General features: G+C 38.7%; 1 protein-coding gene across 2 annotated transcripts in view; it reads left to right on the top strand.

Moving 5' to 3' along the window:
- Positions 1 to 8258: 8258 nt before the first annotated feature.
- The window catches only part of THBS2 (thrombospondin 2), a 33157-nt gene continuing 15554 nt past the window's right edge, over positions 8259 to 25861 (top strand). The window contains exons 1-13 of one of the 2 annotated variants that reach the window (XM_034060473.1): positions 8259 to 8277; positions 9634 to 9708; positions 10616 to 11172; positions 12720 to 12804; positions 17379 to 17572; positions 18486 to 18626; positions 18869 to 18965; positions 19995 to 20165; positions 20702 to 20878; positions 22188 to 22361; positions 22800 to 22927; positions 23028 to 23180; positions 24188 to 24406. In XM_034060473.1, coding sequence (XP_033916364.1) covers positions 9639 to 9708; positions 10616 to 11172; positions 12720 to 12804; positions 17379 to 17572; positions 18486 to 18626; positions 18869 to 18965; positions 19995 to 20165; positions 20702 to 20878; positions 22188 to 22361; positions 22800 to 22927; positions 23028 to 23180; positions 24188 to 24406 — 2166 coding nt within the window. In that variant the 5' untranslated portion in view covers positions 8259 to 8277; positions 9634 to 9638. Of the gene's footprint in view, positions 8278 to 8446; positions 8518 to 9633; positions 9709 to 10615; positions 11173 to 12719; positions 12805 to 17378; positions 17573 to 18485; positions 18627 to 18868; positions 18966 to 19994; positions 20166 to 20701; positions 20879 to 22187; positions 22362 to 22799; positions 22928 to 23027; positions 23181 to 24187; positions 24407 to 25861 lie in introns of those variants that run through there. The other variant, XM_031048498.2, reaches the window with a different exon arrangement.

The raw sequence follows: 25861 nt of genomic DNA, 5'->3' as shown, positions 1-25861 counted from the left end.
TCAGCTACACACGATAACAGAGACACATACATAAACCAAATTTACATCCTGTTCACACTGGCCTGATGCACACCTCTGGGGAGAAAATAGTGAAAAGGCAAGCATACACTTCAGCAGCAAAAAGCAACTAAGAGCCATGTGGTGCAAATAACCTTGTCCTATGGTTATGTGACATTCATCAGCTCCCTACAGATAGATGGTGGTTTAAGAGGCTGAAATCAGTATTCAGCTGACATATCTTTCTCCATAGTCTGTTTATCCCTACAAGGAATTGCAGCTTAGCTAAAGAGATTGCACTATTTCCATTTACAGAACAGAATCCACTCCTTCAGGGGTGGTGTATAGCTTTACTTTACAAACCAAAAGGCTGAAACAGTAATTCTAAATAAAGGTCAGGAAATTAGGTTTTTATTAATTACTAAAACCTTGATTTTCAACAAAGAACCTCAGTCTAATTTTGGTACAAAAAATGTACATGCAACTATTCATGCTCCAACTATTCCACTAATTTACGTGTACTAGAAATGAACCTGAGAAAATCATAACAAGAGAGTACTGAGGAATTAATACAGGACACAAATCAGGACTTAGTTTTCTATCTGTGATGATGTGAAAAATAAATAAATAAATATATTTTTAATATCTAATAATCTTTCACTGAACTCAAAAACACAAGCTACAAACTTTATTATTATTATGAAAAAGGGTCCCCATGAAAAACGTGACTCAATTGGGTATAATGTATTGAAAATTATAGCTACAGTTCTTAGTCAGAGAGGTTGGCACAGGGAATATACCTTACTGTCCACTTTCTGTCTGAAGAGAAATGCAGTACAGCATGTCAGGAATGTTTCTTCAAAATCAAATCTGAACAGGACTATACCTTACCTACTAGCATCTTCTTATCACAATAATATTATGCAAGCCATACAGAAAACTGAAATTTTAGACTAAGTCTAAAAGCCTTTACTCCAAGCAGAAATCTAATTTACCACCTAGTATCTAAAATTCAGTGTCAAGAATATCACTTTCCCTCTCAAGTTCTATAAAGAATGGAAAAATAACCCCACATAGAAGCCTATTTCCAATGAATTATAGAATTACATCTCCACAGACTTATTGTCTAGGGACTAATCACACTGAAGGTGTGTCAATTTAATTAAAAAACAGAGATCCAATTACTAATTGCTTCTGAACATGGAAGCCAATGGCATTTCAGTATGATTTTAGATGTCTGAAAGAATAAATAAAGATATATAGCCGGATTTATGTAAAAAGGATTTACTTATACAGTAAGTTCCATTTCAGTTGAGATAAGAATATCAATGTGTACACAGAGACATCAACACCTCATCTTGATAAGTGTAACTGTACTTAATTAAAATTATTTAGATTTTTAGGGCATCTTCCACAGCAAATTATAAAAACACCCTCACACATGCCTAATCTATTAAATGCATAGTTCCATGAGGGAAGTAAGAAATATTACAGCCATGGAAGAAAGGAGTAGATCTTGCCAAACACTTTCTTCCTAAATTCAGGAGTTGTATGACCTTGAAACAAGACACTAAGACTCCTGAGTTTTTCAGATTACACAAAGAAAATTGAGGTGTCTCATACGAAAATATTTTAACTAAATAAAATGTGAGAACATAAAAAGTAGTGAGTATATTAAAGATTTGTAAAGGGTCATGAGCTAATAACTAATTGAACAATACATTCAGCAGTATGCTAGGATTATGAAAAAGCACGTAAACCTTGGGCACATACATCAGCAAATATTGGGTAGAACAGGAAAGATATTTTTGTCACTCATTTGACTTGAAAGCTGTATCCATTTCTGGTGTTCCTATTTAAAAAAATATACACTAGTTTTGAAAACAAAGGGAGAAGGAAATAAAAAAGAAGAAAAGAAAGGAAAAGGAAAAGCAAAAAGGAATAAAGCACATTGAAAAAGAATTATAACTTCTAAGGTGGCAGAAAAGCCCAGACTCCCAGACTCTGACATGCTCAATATTTACATCACCCAATAATCTCTGTACCAGGATTTAGAAGGAACTGACACAAGAGGTTCCAAATCCAGTAGCAAGCAATTTGAGTAAATCTTCTCATCTGAGACAGTCTCACAGGAAATTAGAAATATTAATATAAATATACTTTATAGAGGAGAAGAGAGAGCATCTCAGACATCAGTAATGTGAAAAGAATTTAGAGTAAATGCTGAAACAAAGAATAAGTGAAGATAGGGAGGAAAACTGGATAAAAGAAAGATGGATTTAGCAAAGGAAGTTAAGATAGATCTTGCAGAGAAGAAAAATGCAAATTATCTAATGCTGTAGTTGTTTGTAAAACATTAAGCCCAGTGGCAAATGGAGAATCATCAGTTAAACTTAGGAAACGAAAATTAAGCATGTTAAGAAGATAATTTCTCATTAGGGAAAAATGCAGTTAATTCCTGCAAGGTAAGTACCAAGCAAGAATATCAATATCAGTAAACAATTCATAGGTTAAATTATATCACTGTTGATCAACTGTATTTTTTATTGCCAGAGAACAAGGATAGAAATAGGAAGGGTACATTTTGTATAAAGCGGAACAAATAGCAGTTTCCTTACAGTGTTGAATGATGTAAAGTCAACTAGCTCTTGAACAGAGTGAAACACAGAACTAATTACAAATAAAGAAATAAATAGCTTATGACTGATAGAACTATCAACTCTGCAACAAATATGTGTGGAGAGACAATGTTTTTTTTCTGGTGTATGCTGTAATAGGTACTTTTACAATTTTTCTAGTTTCCCCAACATTTTTGTTATATGACTATACCAAATTGAGTAGTTGGTGGTTATCATCAGAGCAAATTTCTCCATGTTCACTTTTCAAAACACAGGAATGCAACCCAGGAACATAACAGCAAACCCAGTTTTCTTCACTTTTGAACTATTTCAGAGGGGTTTTTGGAATTATTAAATTCTACGTGGATGACAGCTTTCAGAGCCATTTGAGAGCAAAATGGATGCTTATAAGCACAAACACTATAGAAGGCCCCACTTTTAATACCTATGCCCAAATATTTGTTTGGGAATTGATTGTGTACTGACAGGGGAGCTCCAATGCAGCCATCTGACTTTGACTATTCACATCTAAGCAAGATGATTTGGATTTTAAATAGTCATCAACAATGCAAGTAACAGCTATATGTACAAACCCAAGTAATGAATGTGCTAGCGGAAGCTGCAGTCTGTGTCGATGTTCTTATGAGCAGAAAAAGAGGCAAAACACTGAGTTAAAAAATAATATAATATGGGAATTATTTGTTCAGCTTTAATCATCATAATCATTATCAGGCCACAGCTGAATGATGATCTTTCTCCCAGTTAGAGACCCACAGCCAGCTGTGGTAGCTTCATGAATTGATTTCTTTCATCTCTTCCCTTCATCCTGTGGGACCCATGACTCCATCTGTGAGAGTTTTGAACATATGGAGAGATATCAAACCCCCAGACAGTTCCCTGTGGCCTTTCAAATTTCATGCAATCAATTTCAGTTCTTTTGAGTATGCTTTTTTCCTTGCCCTGTTGGGGCTTTCATCCGTTTGGTTTCTCTTCCCAGTTGTGCCTCTTGGTATTTTCAGAGTCTGTGAATCCCATGTTTCAGGGATACACTGTACCTGGTTAGACCATACTCTGCTGTTGGCCAGCCATCCTGCTGCACCTATCGAAAAATGGAGGGCAACGGGAAGTGTGCAGATGCCCAGGCCCTTGCCGGGAGGTGGGAGAAAGCAGCAACCTTGGGCATGGGTCTGTATGCCTGCCTAGGAGAGGAGCTCCCACCCTGTGCTTGCACCTCAAGTCCCCCCAGGATGGTCCCCTGCAGTAGTCAACACATGCAGCAGTGAGACATTTCATGGAGCAGTTGTGTGGGTAAGGCAAGGACATGTCACAATTCTGGTGAAACAGAGATGCAGGTCTCATTTCAGTAACAAAATCTTTTTAGACTGAGATCATTCAGACATTTGCTATAATAACTTGTTCAGCCCTCAGTAAGTATTTTATTTCACCTAAATAAGTGAAAAGAAGGTAGGCAAAAGCCTTCCAAGGTAGCTTGGCTCTACCTCCTCTTGAACTGAATGGCATCTGGTCCCCTGAGCAAGTTTTACAATCCAGCTGGACCACTGAAGATATGTTTCAGTTGTATCCACTTGCTCCTCAGCTAAAACTACTATCAACTTCAGTATGTTTTACTTCTAAATACAGATTGAATCCAAAATTGAATCTAAAAGCTTTTAGATTTGGGTTGTCTTTGAATACATGTAAATATAACAAACCAAATTCCATTTGATATACAGTACTGCAAATAAAATAAAAATTATATTACTACAGCCTGGATAATAAGGATACTCTTAGCTGTTTGAAAGTCAGTGCTGTAGTGGCGTATTCTTTTCCTGTTATAAGTGAAAATACCTATACCTTTGTGATAGAATGTGAAACTGTGTAACTAAGTTGAATAAAAGAAGATCTTTGGGTAAGAAATCTGCTCCAAATCTAGCAAAAGGCTTTTTTTTTGTTTTTTGTTTTTGTTTTTTTTGGAACTCAGAACAACAATGTTGGATTTACTGAGCATTTTCAGTGCTCATTTGCATTGAGCTTGGTCAAGGAATGTTCCTTTTTGGAGGCTGAAAATACTTGGCAGCCCTAACATGTTCAGCAGCTCACATGTGGGGAAAGAATACAAAAATTCTGTAAAATGGTTAAGGACACGTTTAACTGTTTGTAGATGGGTATTTATTTTGCCATATATACTGCAAGGACAGGGTAAAAAGTGTTTCCAGATTAAAGTTTCCAACCATGAACTAGAAGCCCAGGGCTCCACTTACAGCTCTTTCCATAAGTTATTGTGTGACACCAGTTAAATCATGTAGGAATGAATCTAACAAAACATTTAAACATGTGCTTAGCTTTAAATTCAAATTCTTCCTGCTGACACCACTGAACAAGCTTTTGTGTATAAGCATGTTGTTGAGTAAAAATGAGGTTTGTAAATGGGTGGTAGCAAGATTTCCCTCTTTGACAAGGTTATTATTAAAGTATACCAGCTGGTACTCTACAACTCATGTCCATTTGTTCTGACAGAATGTGTTAGTATTTGTGTCTGGATACATTTTGTACCTGGAAAGTATTTAAGAAAGGCTGGAAATAAAGCACTTCTTCTGAATCAAAGAACAGAAAACTAAGTACCTGATTATGATGCCTATTTTTACTGACTACTTATTCACCAGAACTTAACTAAAGCATACATAAAGCTTTGTCAGAAATAACTTTCTCCCTCATCATAGATAAATTCACTGTCCCTGGTGTAATTTATTCCCTCATTCAAAATCTTCATTTAGCTGGTGTACTTACAACATGTTGTGTGAGGAACCACCCAGGTCTTTCTTCCTACCACTACAAGCTCATGCAAAGACCTGAATGGCTGAGTCACATGCTAATCTGAAGCAATTTCTTCAGTTTTGGACCCCCGATATAGTGAATTATGAAAATCAAACCTCGTCACAGCAAGAAAAAATTTAAAAAAATCATGTTTGTGGGACAGCATTTCAGAAAGAATGTTTATCAGCATCAGGTCAAGATCAAGGAATGCAAGGTGAGACCCGAAGGATTCATCATATTAGGGCAACTACATTCATTCCAATTAGTGGGCATGCTTTTTGGGGGGCACAGGGGTGGTGGAAAGTCAGCATTTAACCCAGCAAAACTCATGGAGTTCATCTTCTGGCATCATGTTACAGTAACTTCAATTTTATCAGAAAAGCAGTCTGAAATAAATTTCTAGTAAGTATAGTGTATTCCAATTCTTTAATGGGATTTTTTCAAATGTAGGAAGGTTCAGGTCTTGCCTCAAGATCAGCTAAGTCAGAGTGCCAGGGATGACCTCCTAGGCAAACCCAAGCATTATTTGATGAAGATCCATCAAATCACAGTTCTTTCTGAGATAATGCCATATCAGAATCTTGCCATTCCCCAGTGATTTTCAGTAATGCATGTGATCTTGCATGTGATCCAGAATGGGCTTATGCAGAAGAGAAAAGAAGCCAAAATCCAAACAGTAGAGTGAAAAAGGCAAAGAGGGGTGCATAAGGAAATGAGAAGTTAAGGACCTATGCTCTTGTCTGATGTGCCAGTCTGAAGCAAACTCACTGAAATGTAAAACACTAAAGAAGACCATTAGTATAAGAACTACTGTTACCTCACCAACATTCCTAAATATTAGTAAATATGACTTTATTATCTCTCTAATTACCACTGCTTACTTTCACTCTGTATTAAAACAGCAGATAGAATGAGAAATGTGAACGTAATTCAAATGTTTGCATGTGTACATTGGCTAGCTAGGAGAAGCAGAGTGTGCATTCACTCCTGTAAGCCTTTCTCTCAGGAATCTTGGAAATATGAGGATGTTTACCTCTTCCAAGGTGGCCAGGGAAAAATGAGTAGTGAGCATTTCCACAGTTGTGGAAAGAACAGAACCCAATATGTCTTCTTAAAGGTCACCATCCTACATATAAATCACTCAGCTTGAAACAATATGCTATCAGTCTTACATTCCTGTAACACCCACAGAGATGGAAAGAAGATTTTTGTTGTGAGGTAGCTGGTTCAAAGCAATCATGATGAAATTTGTCTCCTTTGCACTGTTCTTCTACTGACTTAAACATTTCCACTGTAAAAACTCTTTGCACATGAATGTACAAATAGCAAACTGCACCATCCCAAAGATACCTTCTAGGTCTCTCAAACACTGCTGCTCTCTATTCTCTAGCTGTAAACCCAAAGCATCTTCCTGGTGAGAGTTGTGCCAGTGCTGTTCAGTCTTGTGAAAAACACACCATACAGCTACACATATAGATATAAAGACTAAGTCTTAATATGAGGGGGTAGGGAGGGGATGAGTAAACTCAGTAGAATTTGAGGTTTTGTGATCTTCATTAGCTATTTTTTTTAAATTCTTGAGGTTTCTCAAAACTGAAAACCAAATGTCTTAGGAGGACAAAAAAGCCCCCTCCCTCCTAGCTTGGCTCTGTCTCCTGGACCCTGTGAGAAAGAGGAAGGCTCCTTGGCTCCTGCTACCCTGCAAGACCAAGGCCAGCCAAGTTGGAAGGAGCTTCATGGCAAAAGGAAAGGCAGCAATGCTTGCACTGGCATTGCACTGGTGTTTTCTGCTCTAGTGACAGATTGAACCTTTGAAGTTCTTTGAGACTTCCAAGTTCTGCAACATCAACACTTTTTTCTGCTGGAATTTCAAATTGTGATGAGCAAAGTTGATGAATTCCTTTATTTATTTTGTTTATTTGTTGTTTTTTTTGTTAACATTTGTGGTGTTTATCCATCTATACATTTGACAGGGCTCCATTTCTTGGATTCTGTAGGCAACTCAGCCAAATTCATGTCTCTTCGCATCAGCTGCAGGATCCTCCCATTTATATTCTGCAACCCCAGTTCAGGTCTCAGCAGCAGGGACCCTGGTCTCCTTGTCTGAATCCTGACAATATGCAGGACAGGTTCTGTGGACCCACAGCAAGGATCCATTCTCCTACTCCCCACAGAGCATGGTGCCTACAGCCGTGCTAGCAACTCCTCAGCATGGTAACCTGCAAGTACCAGGATTGGGACTGGAGCCCTGGTTTGTGGAGATACATTCCAGCTCTCCAGACTAGAGTGAGAGCAGCCTAAGAGTAAGATCTGTATGCTTTACCTCCAGCAAACCTTTACAAAACTTTACATCCAGCAAACCTTTACAGATAGGGGTGTGGGGGTAGATGGGTACACGTCTCGCCTTTTGGCTGCTCTGTAATTTAAAAATAAAGCCTTTTAAAATGAGACAAATGATTTAGCGCTCGGGAAGGTCGAGTTTTGCCGCAGTGACGGCAGAAGCACCGAGCTCTCAGCCGACGAGAGCTTCGCGAATCTCCCGGCCGGTCCGGAGGAGCCGGGAACGCGCTCCATGCCGTGGGGACCGGCATCGGGCGGCCGCGGCGGCTGATCTGGTCGGGCTCACCTCCCTTCTGCCGGGTCCTGGCGCCGCCTCCCGGGGGCTCTGCCGCGCCGGGGCTGCCGCGGTCGTCCAGCCTCGAAACCAGAAGCTCGACGGCACACCCGGACGCTCCCCCACGCTGCGCCCCGAGGGAAATACTGGTCCCAGTCCCGCCTCCCGCACCGCCCGCGAAGGGCGGTCGCGGGGCGGAGCAGGGGCGGCCCCGGGCCCGGAATGGCCTCGCAGGTAGGCGAGCGCGGGCCACACGGTGGGGAGGGGGCGGCGCGGGGGCTATGTCACGGCCGCGAAGGGGCGAGCCAGGGGCGCGCCCCGGCACAGCTGATTGACAGCGGGGGCCCGGCCCGTAGCCCATAAAGGCAGCGGCACAGGGCGCGGGGCCGTGGAGGGACTTGTGACGGCGGCAGGGTACTGTGCTCTGCTCTCCACCGGTAGAGCCTCAGCGCGCCGTCGGCTCCTCCATGCCAGGTGAGGCACAAGGCTGGACGGCGCCGTATCCCCCCCACCGTAACACCCCCTCGGGGGAGAGGCGGTAGGAGCTGCTCCTGAAGGACCGGAGCTCTCCGTGAGCAGCCGTTCCCCGCGGGTGCGAAGGTAGCAAAGGAAGGGACCTGCTCCAGGAAGGGTGATCTGAGGCTGTGTGTGGCTTCTGCCCACCGCGCCGTGCCCGCAGGGATGTGCTCCCGTGAGGGATGCGCTGGGATTGAGAGGGGAAAGAGGCTTCGTGGCATTGGCCGGTAGCTGGCTGCAACGGTGCTTCCTCGGGGCGACAGGTAATAAGAGCTCCCCGCGAGACAAAGAAAGTATAGGCGGCGAATGCTGGCATCCCTTGCGAAAATATGTGGAATTAGCAGTGTTGAAGAGGTACGGCTATATCCAGAGGCATGGACGTCTGCACGTTCCAGTGAACGCCATCTGCTCCATTCATTTTGAGCGTAAGCACATCTGGAGATGCAGCTACGTGGCTTATAGCTGCATAGTGCTTCAGGGCAAAAATGCCATCATGTTAAAAGGCACTTTATCCAGCTATGGTTGGGTACAGAGGGTTATAAGAATGGATGGATGACATATTACATGTATGTACAGGGAGGAGAGAGGAGTTTGTATGATATCACTGAAAAAGTTATTGAATAGTAAAGCTAGTAGCCAAAACCAATATATAGTGAGATCCCATTTTCCTACAGGGAATTTCAGCAGAACACTGTGCTCCAAAATAAAGATGGAGCTTATTCTCCATCTCGTGTAGTGGTGTCATGTTGTCCCTGTGCCAGCAACTGAAATATTGTGGAGAAAATTGTGTATTTTATGTTTGTCTTTCCCTTTTTCTTAAGGGCATTTACATAAAAGGAATTTTATCATCCACATTTCCTCTTCTCTTCAATTGATATCATGTTTTACTTCTGGCATCAAGAGTAACCTCAGAATAAGTATTACAAAAATCAGAGAAGATAGAAATTCAAATTTTATATGTATAGTTGCTTATAATGAGTGTTGTGTTTATGGCATTTCATGAGATAAATTGAAATATTTGTAGTCGATAAATATTCTTTCCCTAATACTTGCTGCTTTTTTGTTTATTCACAGGAGTTATGCTGCAGAGGAGTGGGCTCTTGTGGCTTGCTATCTCGATAACCCTGTGGGTTTCCTCAAATGCTCAGGGTAAGTTCTGATGCTTCTTAACTAGAGATTTAGTAACTCACAAAACTAAAAGTCAGTGTAAAACATTTGCTTATCTGAGCTACAGTGGGCAAAGTAATCATGTTGTATTTTTTAGAAGTGCCTAGAATAGTAGTTCCTAGTGGTGTTTTTGATAGATCCATCTTACTACGGCTAAATGAAGTTTCTCCAATAATAAATAAATCTAAGAAGTAATTCCTGTTATACTTTCCTCTCCAGTGTAAATGTATGGTGAAAGTCACATGTAAACAGAGTCGCTGAGTCTGATGAATGCTTTAAAAAGATAGAGGTAGAGAAATAGACCTCTACAGGCCAAATATAAGTAGAGTATAAGCTGGCACAGTGCCAGACCCTCATTTGCATCTGACTTCTTGGCCTGAGTCATTGAAATCAAATCTCTTGCTTCCTATTGTCATGTGGCCACATGGCTTCTCATAATTTGATTTTTATTAGCTGATAGTCAAAATATAAGAATTTGCTCAACTTCCTTATCCATTCATATATATTAAAAATATTTAATGAATACATTGGTAGGTGCATCCTGTGTAGGCATATGTATGCAGCATATATATGTATATACAAGTGTGTACTCAAGTGCTACAAAATGTATAGCCATATGTTTAGTTATATAGCCATATATTTAGTTATATAACCAAACATATTTATACCTATGGACATTGAAGGAAAGAGTTCTCATGTAAATGAACATGTCACTGGAAAATACCATTAACTGGTGTGCTAGTAGGAGCAGTTATGTTTGTGGAGGAATTAAACTGTTAGGATCTGCTGATCCTTGCACCTGCCATATAGTTGCAGTTACTAAGTATAATGTGCAGAGTTGTTTAAGACTTTTTGTAGACACATTGTCACACCCTGTTAACTCTTTCAGATGGTGAGAAGGAAGAGGAGACTACCTTTGATTTACTTCAAATCAGTAACATAAACCGAAAGACAATTGGAGCAAAATTGTTCCGGGGTCCAGACCCCTCTATCCCAGCGTATCGTTTCATTCGGTTTGACCATATACCTCCATGTAAACCAGAGAAATTAAAAAAGATTGTCAAACTCATACGGCAGAATGAGGGCTTTATCCTTTCAGCCACCCTGAGACAGGACAGGCAATCTAGAGGCACTATCCTTGCTTTAGAGGGTCCTGGCATCAGTGAGAGGCAGTTTGAGATCATTTCTAATGGCCGTGCCAACACCCTGGACCTTATCTATTGGGTGGATGGCTTCCAGAACGTTATATCCTTGGAAGATGTGGACCTTGCCGACTCACAGTGGAAGAACCTCACCATGCAAATAACAGGGGAGAACTACAACCTCTATGTTGGCTGTGACCTTATTGACAGCTTCATCTTGGAGGAGCCTTTCTATGAGCAGTTGAAAGCAGAGAACAGCAGAATGTATGTGGCGAAAGGGTCTATTCGGGAGAATCATTTCAGGGTAGGTAACCTGGAGAAGCTTGGGTCTCTGGTGAGGTAAAAAAGTAAACTCAAATAGTTTGAGAAGATGCAATAGGCACAGTTTTGTTCCCCAGCAGCTCTTGGATTTGATGGGATCACAGGTGTTCCCAAACAATTTCTCCAGAGTGTGTTTTTATTCATTGCTGGATCTGTGTTGTGCGAATCTGGGTTTCCTGAAAGCAAAGGACTGGTAAAACACAGACTAGATCCAGGCAAACTGTACAAAGCCAGTTTATGGACTTTCCTATGCAACCATCCACTTTTTCTTTCCAAATGTAAGACTGTTAAACATGTTGCATTTTTGTGGTGATTTATAAAATTCTTTGGGAATTTCCTGAAGAGGTATTTTTCCATTGAATTCTATCCAGGTCATAGAAGGCTGTCAATATTTTTAAATTTTATTTGAAAGAAGGAAGAAACCCTTTTTTTTTTTTTTTTAAATGGAGCTAAACCATGTGGTATATTGGTCCATCCCCTAGCAGAATATCTTTGCTTGCCATTCGGGATAACCTTTTCTTTCAATTAAAAACGAACAACCAAACAACAACAACAACAAAAAAAAACAGGTATGGGGAAGAAAATTAGAAATATTCTGATCAGTCCTATACATGAGAGAGGTTGTTTTTTTTTCCCCCTTTTTGTGGAAAATATTAATCCTTTATATTTTGTTTTAAATTGAAGCAATTACAAACTTTCCGATTTTCCTATAAAATTAAAATTGCTGCCTACCTCATATAGTGGCCCAAGGATGGCTTCTTTTCACTCACAGCTGAAATCAAACTTGAACTCGTGTCTTCAGAAATTTCCAAACCCCTTTCTTTCTCATCCTGTTGTGCCACCTAGTTGTCAGCTAGAGCGTGACATGCTGGACTGTGGTTCCATGGGTGACCAGTTTTGGCAGGGAAGCCAGAAGTTCTTGCCCACAACCTCTCTATTCCTGTCTCCATGACTATGTTTCTCCATCAGTTGTGGTCATAGAACTGGTTCTGGAGCTCTACTGTTAAATGGATCATTGAAACAATCTGATTTGAAAGTAATGTTTTTTCTTTTATTTTCTTTTTCTTTTTTTTTGAGTGAAACATACTAGTTCTGGTTTTAGACTGTTGTCTCATGGTAGTGTCAGCACATTTGAGGAGGCAGTGAAGTACAGTGCATGGGAATGTGTGGCTGAGGACTGAAGTGTGATGGGACAGGAACTTCAAAAGCTGGCTTTATCTCATGAGGAATAACTCAGAGCTATAATCTAAAATGTGTTATGAGCATGGAGTTTTGAGCTCACAGCTGATCAAAAACTTTTATTATGACAAATTTCAGAACATATCTGGTTTTCCTACTTATAGCATTGAAATTGTATATAACAAAATTATATTTTTGCTATTGTGTCAGGTTTAATGTCTTCTAGATTGCTTTTTACATATTTTCTTATGGCTAAATCCAATCACTGGCATGGCATTGAGGCAGATCTGTTATTATTTACTCCCAAATTGGCCTAACTGATTTTTAATTATTTTTTTATTATTATTACAGGGTCTTTTGCAAAATATTCAGTTAATCTTTGATACTTCAATAGAGGATGTTCTGCGTAAAAAAGGATGCCAGAGAAGCCAGTCAAGTAAGTCTTTTTACCTCATTAATACTGTTTGGTAAACTCTGAAAATCAGAAATGTCAATGGTGATGTATTATCCTAAAGCTATGCAACATGTAACTTTGAAATTAAAGAGAGAGTGAGCTGCTTTTTGGTGGTAATAGGAGCATATTATTAGCTGTGTTGGGATAGATTTCTACAGTCTAGCCTACTGTTTTTAGTTCTTATTGCTTAGATTTATAAATCAGCCCCTCTTTTTAAATCGGGAGACAAGCTGTCAAGCAAGGAATTAATTGAAATAAAAGGAAAAAATGCATACGTACGAAAATATTTGCATTATTCCGTGAGATGTCTATGATTCTCTGAGCACAACAGTGGTAATGTTGCTTCTGAATTTTGCTCCTGAGTGTCAATGGGCCCATGAACAAGTCTCCCAAGTCTTAAAGATGCTGAATTCCTCCACAATAAGTTTGTTGATTGTGAGAGATTTGGGGTTTGAAACCCAAAGCATTGTCAATCAAAACAACCTAAGAAAAATAAGGGAAAACAAAAAAAAACCCCAAAAACCTAAGAAGTATGGAAGGCTTGTATGTGACAGCCTGATGTGTTCTTGTTAGTCAAGTTTGTGCTGACCTCACTAGGAAGGGAGCCCTCTGTGTATGGGAGTGTATTTGATTCATTATAAAAGAGTTATGAAAATCTGTCAAGTATTCACTGAGGTTTTGTATTTAAACTCATGGGAGGTGCTGGCTATGTTACTTTCCAGTGTTTGTAACTAGCAAGAGCTCAGTCAAGAATCAGCCAACAGAGTCCACTGGAGGAATCTGGTGGGTGCACAAGGCAGTCAGGACTTCATGGTTTTATTTGAAACTCAAATCATTTAAGCAGACTGTACTCAACCTTTTTCCTGTTTATGTAAAACCTAGAAATTAAGCAGTAATAGGTCTTGACTTCTTCAAAGGGGGCCAAAGTACTGAGACCTTATACTGAAGTCTCTATGTGATATATAAATGTGTGTATATATCTATATAGAGGTATGTATGTTTGTGTATGCACAAGAAGTTTAACTGATCTTGATAGTCTGCTTTTAAATCTTGATTAAAAAATATTGGATGGTTATTTTATACATCCCAGAGGTGTGCCAATGTGTTAGAAATGAGTCACATGGGCTAGAATGGAAGTTGGCCTTACACGGCACAGGCAAGAAGACGTGCCCTCATTTGTTGGTTGTCATCTCTCCAATCCAAGCTGGTTTTTGTACTCGGAAGCTACTGAGAAACTACTCAGAACTACTGATTACTAGTTTTCAGCTTTGTTAGTGGAATAAAATGCTTGAAGAGCATAACTGCTGTGGGAAGAGGGAATATGTATTTTGGGTCTAGTTTTAATCCAAGTAACAGAAGGATGGTTTCAGAAAGGATGCAGTTCATCTATCATGTTTCATTTACCAGTATAAACAACTCCCAGAAGTTGAGGTAGAACCTTGAGGGCACTAGGTTTAGATGGATTGAACCAGCAAAACCAATTAAAGACAGTGTCTATAAATCTTTTCTATTATTATCAATTATTACAAAGTAGAATAGTGTGACCAAATGTTTTGAAATTTCCCCAAGTAGAAATGGGACGTTATTGTCATTCTACTAGGAAAAGGAAGCTAATGGAAGCCTAAAGGAATAATTGAGCTCTACATGCTGATACATACCTTAGGAGGAAATCTTATGCCCTTCAGTGGTTGTAGACAACAAATAGTATTTTCTTAAGGTATTTTTTTTAATCACATCTGTCAACTACCAAATTTTCAGGTCTGATAAATTATAAAGACTTGGGGTTTTGTTTCATCCTTCCTGGGAATTATTTAGCATACAGCTCAATTCACAGTTGCAATTCACTTTGCAACACCAAAAGGATGCTACAAGGTGAAAAACTTGAACAGCAACAGAAGAAAGCTAATAGCACACTGTGGCGTGAGGCCATCAAAATCACTTGATAGGCTAGTTGTGTGCATGGATGATTTTCTGATGTTGCCTATACAACTTAATTACCACAGCTGAAAAGCCATGGCCGCAAGGTACATATTTGCCCATTTTGATGTGCCAGTTGTTGAGCTGAGGTACAGGCACTAAGATGCCATATATATGTGTAAGTGTCCCAAAACAATGTGGTGGATGTTAATAGAGAAGTGCCCTTAGCTCTGAGGAGACAAAAAGCCTGCTGCTTTTTCAGAGACTGAACTATGTTTTTATGTTATATCTTTAATCCTAGTGTGAGAATGTGAGGTATGGTGAAATGGAATTTTGGGATTGCTGTTAAGTAAAGGGTAGAAAAGTATTTTTGTAGTGTGGAGGCTGCAAGTCATAGAATCATAGAATGGTTTGGGTTAGAAGAGGCCTTAAAGGTCATCTGGTTCCAGTCCCCTGCCATGGGCAGGGACACTTCCCACTAGGCCAGGTTGCTCAAAGCCCCATCCAACCTGGCCTTAAACACTTCTAGGAATGGGGCAGCCACAGCTTCTCTGGGCAACCTATGCCAGTGTCTCACCACCTTCACAGTAAAGAATTTTTTGCCTAATATCTAATCTCAATCTCCCCTCTTTCAGTTTAAAGCTATTCCCTCTTGTCTTACTGCTTGCCCTTATAAAAAGCATGTCCTAAATACTTTTGGCACGAATTTTACACAGTGCTGGGTAGGACAGATGACAAAAAACATGCCTAAATAGGCACATCAGTAAAATCCCTTCTTCTGCTAGGTCAACAGAATTACATTTGCATATGTGAGAAGATGCACATTTGCTTTTCTGGTTTCTCATTTTAAAGATGATCATGTGGTCCTTAAGAAATTAGCAGGAAGCCAGCAGCAGAGAACTGATATCCCAGTGATCCCCAGGCATCTTCTTTCAGTCACTGCCAAGTACCAGTAGGAAGTGTGGATTTACTTCTTCTAACATAGTTTTGGTTTATGTTTCCTGCTGAGATTGCAGCTTTATTAATGTCCTCAGAATGTTCTGGTCAAGGCACACTCCATGTTGGCTTGAAAAATATGAAATTAATGACCTGAGAAGTGCTATGAGGGAATCTGAGAAACCTAGTGTTTCAGTGTGGTAGGAAAATTGCATTCTTTCCAGTGAATCAAAAAAACAGCTGAAATAAACAGTTATGACACAGTTCTGATGTACTATGTGGTGTATCGGTTTTCTCGCATCCTGTACATGAAGCTGGCCAATTACTTCAGCTCTGGAATACTGTGAACAATTTTTTGTAGACCTTGGCTAGTGGCAGGTACTTCATAGCTAATTTAAAAGTACGTCAAGCCAATCATTTTAAATATGGTTGAAAATTATTTTTTTAATGTCATTTTATGAGTTGGTTCTATGTTTTTTCATTTTCAGTTTTCCAAATGAATGAAGAATACTTTTATTTTCACTCCTTGAACATTTAAATATAACACTTTACACTTTGTAGTCAAGCATAAGATCAAGCCCTCAAAATTTTGAAGCATTGCCACCTTCTGTGACTTAAAAACACTAAATGATACTGGGGTATTTTGATGATGTGTCTTTTTGCACATGTTCCTGTTCTGACATCTTCTTTTAAAACTGCAATATCCTTTCTTCTCTTTTCTGTTATTTGGTAATGCTATTTACACCATTACTAAACTTGGTAAACAAGTCTTTATCAAGAGACAGGGCAGTATGGATTTGAGTATGGCTGATATAAAATGAAGGAACATTGGGCTCCTTAGAGAAAGCTTCCATGGAATCCATAAGATATTTACATAGTGGAGATTTAAATGCTTAACAGAACACAGACTGTTTTATTTAGTTACCTGTGTTCCTCTTTTATTAATTACTGTGGATGCCTTCTGTTAGTCTTTTTCAAGAATTTGCTAGACAAGGAGGTCTTGATACTACCGGTCCAGTTCTTCAGTTGTCACTCTCTAATGCATGCAAGTTTTTGTTTTCATTACAGGCTGCCTGATAGAGGAGTATTTAGAGTGACAAGTCAAATACTGAGCCTGATCTTAGCTTGATCTTCATTTAATCTCAGAATTAAACTATCCTTATACAAGCTACTCTGAGTTTTATACCAGGCACTGCAATACAGAGTAGCTTGGAGACTGGTTGAAATGTCATAATTTTTCAAATTTGACACAAGTAACTATGGAATTTATAGGAAGAACAAGGACAATGACTGTTTTCAACGAAGCTTTTCCCTTCCTTCTTGTCTGCATCAGGGAATAATGTGATAAGTCATGAAAAACCTGAAATTTTTCATGGCTCTGAGTGGATAAAATGGGTTGCCTTTTGGTACTGTGACCTTTTGTTATGCCTTCTTCATAAATTAGTGTGCTGCAGTGCCAACTATGTCTTAAAGTGAGGGCTGTATGAGACACAGCTTGGCTTTTAGTTTTGAAAAGGGAAAGCTTCTAATTGGAACCAGCTGACATCTAACCTCTCTTTTATTCATGGGTATAATCTGGCAAGAAGCTGTGCCAAAACAGATGTGTTTAGACCCTACCCATGGGTGCCAATATGTGATTTCAGCAGGAATCTGTGGAAGAACTTTATGTATGCTGCTCTTCTCTTTCCCTTTCTTGCTACTAGCTGAAGTGAACACCATTAATGAGAGCACGGAAATACTTCACTTGAGTCCTGCTGTTACAACTGAATATGTGGGCGAGAAACCACAGAAAGCAGAGTTCTGTGACCGCTCCTGTGAAGAGCTGGGCACGATGTTCACAGAGCTCACTGGCCTGCGCATTGTGGTGAACAACTTAGCTGATAACCTCCAAAAAGTGGTAAGTACTGTAAAGTGTAGAACTTAGAGAAGTCTGCTGTGCAGTGCTCTTTCCCTCTTTGCTTTACACCAGAGGTAGGTAATAGATTTCTGTATTGCACATATATACCTGTTATATGCATAAGCATATGCATATATAATTAAATTATATATTAATATATTGCATAATATATTAACATTAATATAATATAATGTAATAATATATATATACATATATGTATATACACATATATACACATATAACTGTTGGTATATCTACATAATGTAGAGATGATCTGCATTTTCAAAGTGAGTAGTTAGGTAGTTCTTGAGTATAATACTCAAACAATGGCTTGGTTTTTGCTGACTGGATTTAAAAGAACACACATGCATGCATTCATACACAGGAGAGATCTGTGGTTGCTTCAGGTTTGGAAATCAAAATTTAACAAACCCAACCTTGCCTGTGTACTACTAAAACAGTGTTACCATGTTTATGCTATTTATGAAAACGTCAGCAAGTGGCTAACCAGGGTACCTAAACATGAAGTATGATGGTGACATTTTGCTGTAGTCTGTCCCTCAGTTAATTCTTTCTGAAGGAAGTTTATTACTATGCCAGATATCTCAGGTCTAAAATCTTACCATCTAAAGAAGAGCTGTACTAGAGGAAAGCAAAATCGTGAAGAACAGATTTCTTAGTATTGTGTGACTGGTTTTGTACTGTTATTTGAAGACTTGCTATGCTATATTCCACTATCTGAGGTTATCTTTATGTACATGAATATGTGAAAAATTACTTCTTTTTCTTTTTTTAAGAAGGAAGAATTAAATCCACTAGTGTCGCAGTTGTTTCTGTTTGTTGCGTTTTTTTTTTATTTAAAATGTTTTGCTTGCAAAGTACACAACTTATTTTCATTTACTTTGTCCCCTAGTCTGAAGAGAACCAAATTATGTGGGAATTGATTGGACCTAACAAAACACTGAAGAACCAGTCTGTTTGCTGGCAGGATGGTCGTGTCTTTGCAGACAATGAAAGCTGGATTGTAGATAGCTGCACCAAGTGCACCTGCCAGGTAAGTTTTTAGAAACATTATTCTTTTGTAGAAATGGATAGTGGGTTTAATTGAGACCAACTCTCCAGGTCAGGTCACATTTACTGAAGAACTTGACCTAGATGTGTTATTTTTAAACAGTAGTTCCCATGTCCATGACAGACAGAATAACTTGAATTTCCACACATGAAATTTCCCCAGATGCTTACCTTTATTTGCCTCTGGATGTGAGCATGTCAGTAAATTACTTTCTTTGCCTGTAGGATTCTAAAGTTGTATGCCATCAAATCACCTGCCCAGCAGTCTCCTGTGCTGATCCATCTTTTGTTGAAGGTGAATGCTGTCCAGTCTGCTCTCATTGTGAGTATTTAGCCAAAGAGAAAGATACTGTCTGGCAATATTTGAAGTCATTAGTAGTTGTTGGAAAAGTCAAAACAGGTAAGAGGTAAAGGCAGGTGAGATCAAATATAAAAATTATATATACATAAAGATCATATGAAGTAACTTGGCTGCTTGAAGCTACCTTCTGGAGGAGCTGGTCTCTTCTCTGTGATTATGTTGGTTGCTCAGAAGTAAGCTGATAATTTGCCTAGCTAAGTTGGAAACTAAAGGTTAGATACATGCTCCTCCCCAGTTGTTTTTCCCAAGTCTGGACATTCTGATTTTTGTTGGTTTGCAATAGCACTGTGCACTGCAGTTTTATTAAGAGTGCAAGTTACTTTTCCTCTTTGTTACTGTAATTCTTTTAGTCAGTTTTATTCCTTCTCTGTCATATTGGTTTTACTTATAAACCTTGACAATCTCTTCCAGATTTAAGATGGCATTGCAGGCTGTGAACTAGGCTTTAGAGTGATAGCAGTTTTAATAGTTTCACTGGTTAAGTGACTTCAGTGTACTACACAGGGCAGTTACAGAAGATGATGGTTGCTTAGATGCTCTAAGTAAAAATGTATTGAAATATAGTCAGGTATTTTTGGCTGTTCAGAGCATAGGGTATACTCTTACAATGTGCTCTTGGTCATGTATGCTGTTATGTTGTGTTAAGAGGTGGGGCCACATTTCATTATAGTGACCTATATTATGAAGTCAGAGGCAGTTGGGAAGTCAGATTTTTGGCTCAGTCTATTCTAGAGATAAAATGTTCTTCCTCCAAAGGTCAGCGCCTCAAACAAACACTGCAATCAAGTTCATGAAGATCCAGTATTCTTACCTGGGCAAACCTCTCATTACATTAAATTATAATTCTCTAAGTTCAGCGGCAGTCTGGGAAAGCAAAATTAGAAAAAGGGAGATCTAAAGGGCAAAGTTCATGTTCTACAGAAAGAAAAATTAAAATCTTCTGAATAGGATAATAGTGATGCTAAGCAGGTCTTACCTTTTGTTCTGCAGCTGATGACAGTGAGGAAGGCTGGTCACCATGGTCAGACTGGACAAAGTGCTCAGTTACGTGTGGCTCTGGGACTCAGATGCGAGGAAGGTCATGTGATGTGACCAGGAGCGCTTGTACAGGCCCACACATCCAGACAAGGATGTGCAGCTTTAAGAAATGTGACCATCGCAGTAAGTAATAAAATTTCTCCTTTCCATTTTTTTTTGTTTTTACGTTTCTCTAAGTAAAAACAAACTTAGAAGCTTAGTCTGGATTTCCTATGAATGCTCACTAGTCAGGGCAGTATGTATTTGAGCATTCATGTATGCATATTTAAAGTAGCTAATGTTAGATTCTTTGTCATCTCAACCCTGTCAAATATTTCTTCTTTTCCCCACAGTGCCATAGGTATGTGCATCTGGGCTTAGATCTGTTAAGCATAAAATAGTGGGTCATTATTTTTTTAAACATTATGAAGCAGCCTTGAGCAACCTGGTCTAGTGGAAGGTGTCCCTTCCTGTGGAAGGGGGATTGAAACTGGGTGATCCTTCTAACCCAAACCAGTCTGTGATTCTCTGAACAGGAGTCTCGTTTGAAGTGAGTTTCAAGACAACGCTGAGTTCATAGTCATGGCACATGGGGCCATGTTTTAATCTTGCTGTTCACAAATGAGCTTGCATTACTGATGCAGGTGGGCTGTTTCTTGAGTTTTGATCTTTTCTCACAGTACGTCAAGATGGTGGCTGGAGTCACTGGTCTCCCTGGTCTTCCTGTTCAGTTACCTGTGGAGTAGGAAATATCACCCGCATCCGCCTCTGCAATTCCCCTATTCCCCAGATGGGTGGGAAAAACTGTGTGGGAAATGGGCGTGAAACAGAGAAGTGCGAGAAGGTTCCATGTCCAGGTATGTCTGTGGCCTTGAATCCAAGGCAATGCAATAATAGTCCAGCTAATTTTTTTCTCTTTATTTAGATCTAAGTTACAGTGAATTTCTGTGATAGAAAATATAATTTATAGCTTGGTTTGAAATAACCCACAAGGGTTTTCTTAAAATGAAGACAGCAATGACGTCAGAGGTTTTGTGAACCTCCAAAGTTGTGATTTGGCTTTAAACATGAAGAGTTTGAGAAATTTTTGCTTTATAACTTAGTGATTTATCTCTGCATATCAAAAGTACAAACACTATCTAAAAGGAAGCTTTTATTACACATGTTAGGAATAGACATACAGTCCCTTAGTGGCCAGGTTTCTTGAAAGTATGTATACACATTTTACACATATTCAACTCCATTTTTGTTATAATTTGCTTCATCTCCACTCTTTAATCTTTTTAGAAACCATTCACTCTATTCACTTTCACTTTCATATATTTTCCCCATCACTCTTTTCCCTTTGTTTATATTTATTTTTTCCCCATCCTCTGTTCAGTCTTTCTATTCTACTTACAGAATATGAGCTTGAAACAGACATCAAGCTTCCAACCCAATAGCACTTAAATAGTTATATTAACTTTTTTTTTTTTTTATCTAACTGTTTATGCAAAGTTAGGGAAAAGGTTATTTAAGGACACAAATCATGGCCCCTGTGTTTTTTTTTCAGTACCAAGAACACACACAGAGTTTGATTCAAAGATGTTTGTATTTCAAGAAAATTCAGGATTGATGAAGGAAGGATCAGTAGAGTTGTACCAATGCAAAACATGCACAACAATCATTGAAACAAGTTATTTATACTGAGTCAAGGAATACTGCTGAAGATACACTGTACGGATTACAAACCAAAAATGATAGCTGCAGCCTTACCGAGAATACTGTTCCCATTAAAAAAGCCACAAAGCTCAGGTCTGGCTCAGCAGAAGTTTATATCCTGTGATCACATTTTGCTTTACGTACAAAATTTGAAGCTTAGTAGGGAGCTTTGAAGACACTGTATTTGTTCTCATCAGCTTAAATGGAAATACACCATGCCATTGGGCACAGCATGTTGTTTTGAAGAGCTGGCCAAAAAATGCCTATAAAGCAGTTGGGTATTTTTTTGTTTGTTTATTTCTGAAACATTGCTATCTCAGTGTAAGGCTGTGCCAGCATCTTTCTTTCTATGTGCATTGTAAGAAACTGTCTCCAGTCAAGGATCTGAAGAAATGGTTATCATGGCACCAAATGTTGTCCCTGCTATATTGCCTGTGATGCTCTTCTCTTTTCTACATGTCCTAGTGAATGGCCGGTGGGGTCCTTGGTCTCCGTGGTCTGCCTGCACTGTTACCTGTGGAGGAGGAATTCGTGAGAGGTCTCGCCTCTGTAACAGTCCAGAGCCACTGTATGGAGGAAAGCCATGTGTGGGAGACACCAAGCAACATGATATGTGCAATAGGAAGGATTGCCCAATTGGTTGGTGTTTAGTCATTCTTTATACAGTCTGACTAATTGTTGCCATTTCTGTAATGGATAATTATTAATTGAAACTATAGAAAACTACTAATTACACCTTTGTTTTGGGAAAGCATGTTTGACTATTTAGGGTTCTTTTTAGATCAGTGAGATTTTTATATATATTCTTAATACTTATTTCTGAACAAGGGTGCATTTCTTCAGCAGGACCTCAGTATGTTGTAAAGTATTCAACTGGATGTAGCTATCTAATATTATAGTTTTAAATCAATACTATATTAAATGAGTTTAATAACCATAATTCTGAGGGTCCTTATAAGAATCTATTGCCTCAGACATGAGTTAAGCTAATGAACAGAGAATACCTGTTTCTTAAATGAAATTTTACACGCCTTTTATGCTCCTAACTTAATATACACTTTTATGTGTCTTTGCCAGATGGGTGTTTGTCAAATCCTTGCTTTCCTGGAGCAGAATGCAACAGTTATCCAGATGGGTCTTGGTCATGTGGGCCATGCCCAGCAGGTTATCTTGGCAATGGTACTGCCTGTGAAGATCTTGATGAGGTACTGACTTTGTTTCCATTAACATCAGAAAATCACTGAAATGTTCATTATTTGGGAATTACATAGCCATCTCATTGATTTCTTCTTTCTTTTCCTGCAGTGTATAGCTGTGTCAGACATTTGCTTTAAGGTGAACCAGGTCCATCGCTGTGTGAATACAAATCCAGGTTTCCACTGCTTGCCATGTCCTCCACGTTATAAAGGAAGTCAGCCCTATGGGGTAGGGCTGGAAGTTGCCAAGACAGAGAAGCAAGTAAGTGATGTTGAAGACAATTTGAAGGTTTTGAAACTAAGTAATTCCCACCTGAAAATATCTATGAATGGAAGCATGTGATAAACTTTGGTACCAAAGATATCCTGAAATAGATAAACGCTGTTTCAGATTATTTTGGATTTGTTTCAGAGTATTTTGGATTTGAGTAACAAAACACTGATTTGCAAGTTGATTTTTTTAAGGGTTTTATTTTTATTGGCACCTGCACAGTTGTTCCAAGTGAGTGCTAAATGCCAGGAACAAGCATTCCCCTGCTATGCTCTCCTTTCTCTCAAGCATATATACCTACTCTGGGGATTGGAAACTAAAGAATCAGTATCGTCCTCTCCATAGAGATAATGCTGAGAATGTGGATGTCATTAGACATATGTCTGAAGTTCTTACTCCATAAAACAACACCTCTTAATGGTGAAAAACAGAAGTGGAAGTAATATTGAAGACTATGGTTTGATAGACAAGACAAAAAAGGTTAAAACAGATGTCATGGGATGCCTTCTCTTTGTTGCTGTTGAATCAATCTGTGGTTAGTTCAGTGTATGAAATCTAAATGTAGAACATCTGTGTGAGATTCTCAGACACTTAATGAAAATACATTCATTGTACATGAGAATTCATTAAGGTCTCTGATTTAAGAAAATTAGATAGTCCTTGCATACTGACAGGCAAGAAAGACTGAAGGGAAAGAGGTGAGCACATTTTACTTTCTGTTGCAGTTAATTTCTAGGGATTAATGAAGTCTGGATGAAAGCAGAGTTCTGAAAATGTTAATCACACACTTTAATTGCTTTTTGAATAATGTCCAATTTTTCCTGTGGTTTGTTTTAATTATTTTCATTGTACACGTTGTCTGGAGTTGTGAGCTGACAGAGCAGTATAACTTACTAACCACAGTCAAAGCATAGGCATCTAAATAACTGCCCTGATTTTTGACAAAGTTAAGGTGCACACAGCTGACTGTGAGTTTCAGTGAATATGATCTCTTACAGGTCTGTGAGCCTGAGAATCCATGCAAGGACAAAACACACAGCTGCCATAAGTCTGCAGAGTGCATTTATCTGGGCCATTTCAGTGATCCTATGTACAAATGTGAATGCAGGACAGGATATGCTGGTGATGGGCGCATCTGTGGTGAGGATTCAGATTTGGATGGCTGGCCTAATAATAACTTGGTCTGTGCTGCTAATGCAACATACCATTGTGTAAAGGTAAGTAAAAAAAGTTGATGAAAATGCCATGCAATAAAAAAAATTCTCTCCTTTTCCTAAATAGTTGAAGTAACACTTCTCAGCATCAAGCTGGCAGTTGCTTTCATTAAGCTGGCAGGTGAACCTGCTTGGATATTTAAAAAAATGAGGAAAGAAATACAAAAATTACTTGAGTTATAGACCACTCCAGTGGTTTAAAACAAAACAAATACAAATCAAGAAAATAGGAAAGTTTGAAATCAGGCTGTTTGAGAGAATCAGGTCACTCAGATGTAATCCTTTTGAAGTTGTGAGTCTAGGCTTTATCAGCAGAAGATTTTCTGGTGGAAATTTGAGCCTCAAATGTTGATCTTCCTCACTGTGGTCGATGTCTGTTCATTGTGGATCCAGCCAATTCAGCAATTGCACTACATGTATTCCTTTTCAGTTCCTGTCATCGGAATCTGCAACATATTGACTCAAGATGTAAAGCAAATGATTACTTTTCACAAAAAATCAACATGCTGAACTCATTAGAAAATACTGTTTCCAAAGGTTGATTCATGGTTTCTATAATATATGTGTCATTCTAATAGACACAAGTATTTCATTTAAGGGCTCCCCTTCCAACCCTTCCAAAAAACCTTAAAAATGGCAGGTATTTTCAGGTACTTATATTCATTATGAAATATTGAGGTTGAGTAACTCAATTAAAAAGGAAAAAACAATGCTGCTTTCTTGAGCTAATAATGGTTGTAAATTAACTTATTATCTAATCAAAACTATATGAATAAAGCAAGTAGATGTAAATAAAAACAAAACCTTGGCAATATCTTTTAGTGTGAATTTTATATTCATTCACATGAAAGTATCATTTTTTCATGAATATTTGTCATACGAACACACAACTTTGTGGATAGGTGAACTAAAGAAGCCTATTTGTCAGTAGGTTTTTGCCTGAAGGTTGAGTTCCCAGGTGGGAGGTGCAATGTCTAAGTTCTTTCTAGTATCTAATAACAGACTTCTAGGGTGCACTGATAGGATCTTTCTTCTCTGTCCTGTTATCTCCTCTTCTAAAATTTATAGGAACTTGCTACCCATGATGTCTCTACCTTACTACTTGATTTACATGAAACTGGACTCAAATCTATAGAGAATTCAAGAACAAAAACACAGATACAAACATACAAAGTGTTTGGGCAAGTTTCAACTAATTTGTTTCATTATTTCAAAATAAGGATTTTTTTTGTATCACTGGTAACCAGTGTTGAGTTGGACCGTCAGGCTGTTCACAGGTATTTGGTATAAAAGTGCCATAAAAAAAAATCAGAGTTGCATTGGGGTTTTGATATTTATCACAAATTTTCTAGTTCTCGTCTACTTGAATTACATACATTATTAGAAGCATTGAAATTGAAAACATGGCTAGGAATCTTGCTATAGTATTCATTTCCTTAGGATATGTGTTACAAAAAA

Source organism: Melopsittacus undulatus, chromosome 3 (genome assembly GCF_012275295.1).
Source record: "Melopsittacus undulatus isolate bMelUnd1 chromosome 3, bMelUnd1.mat.Z, whole genome shotgun sequence".
NCBI classification, from domain to species: domain Eukaryota; kingdom Metazoa; phylum Chordata; class Aves; order Psittaciformes; family Psittaculidae; genus Melopsittacus; species Melopsittacus undulatus.
The sequence above is the reverse complement of the archived record's forward strand: the minus strand, read 5'-3'. Positions and strand labels throughout refer to the sequence as shown.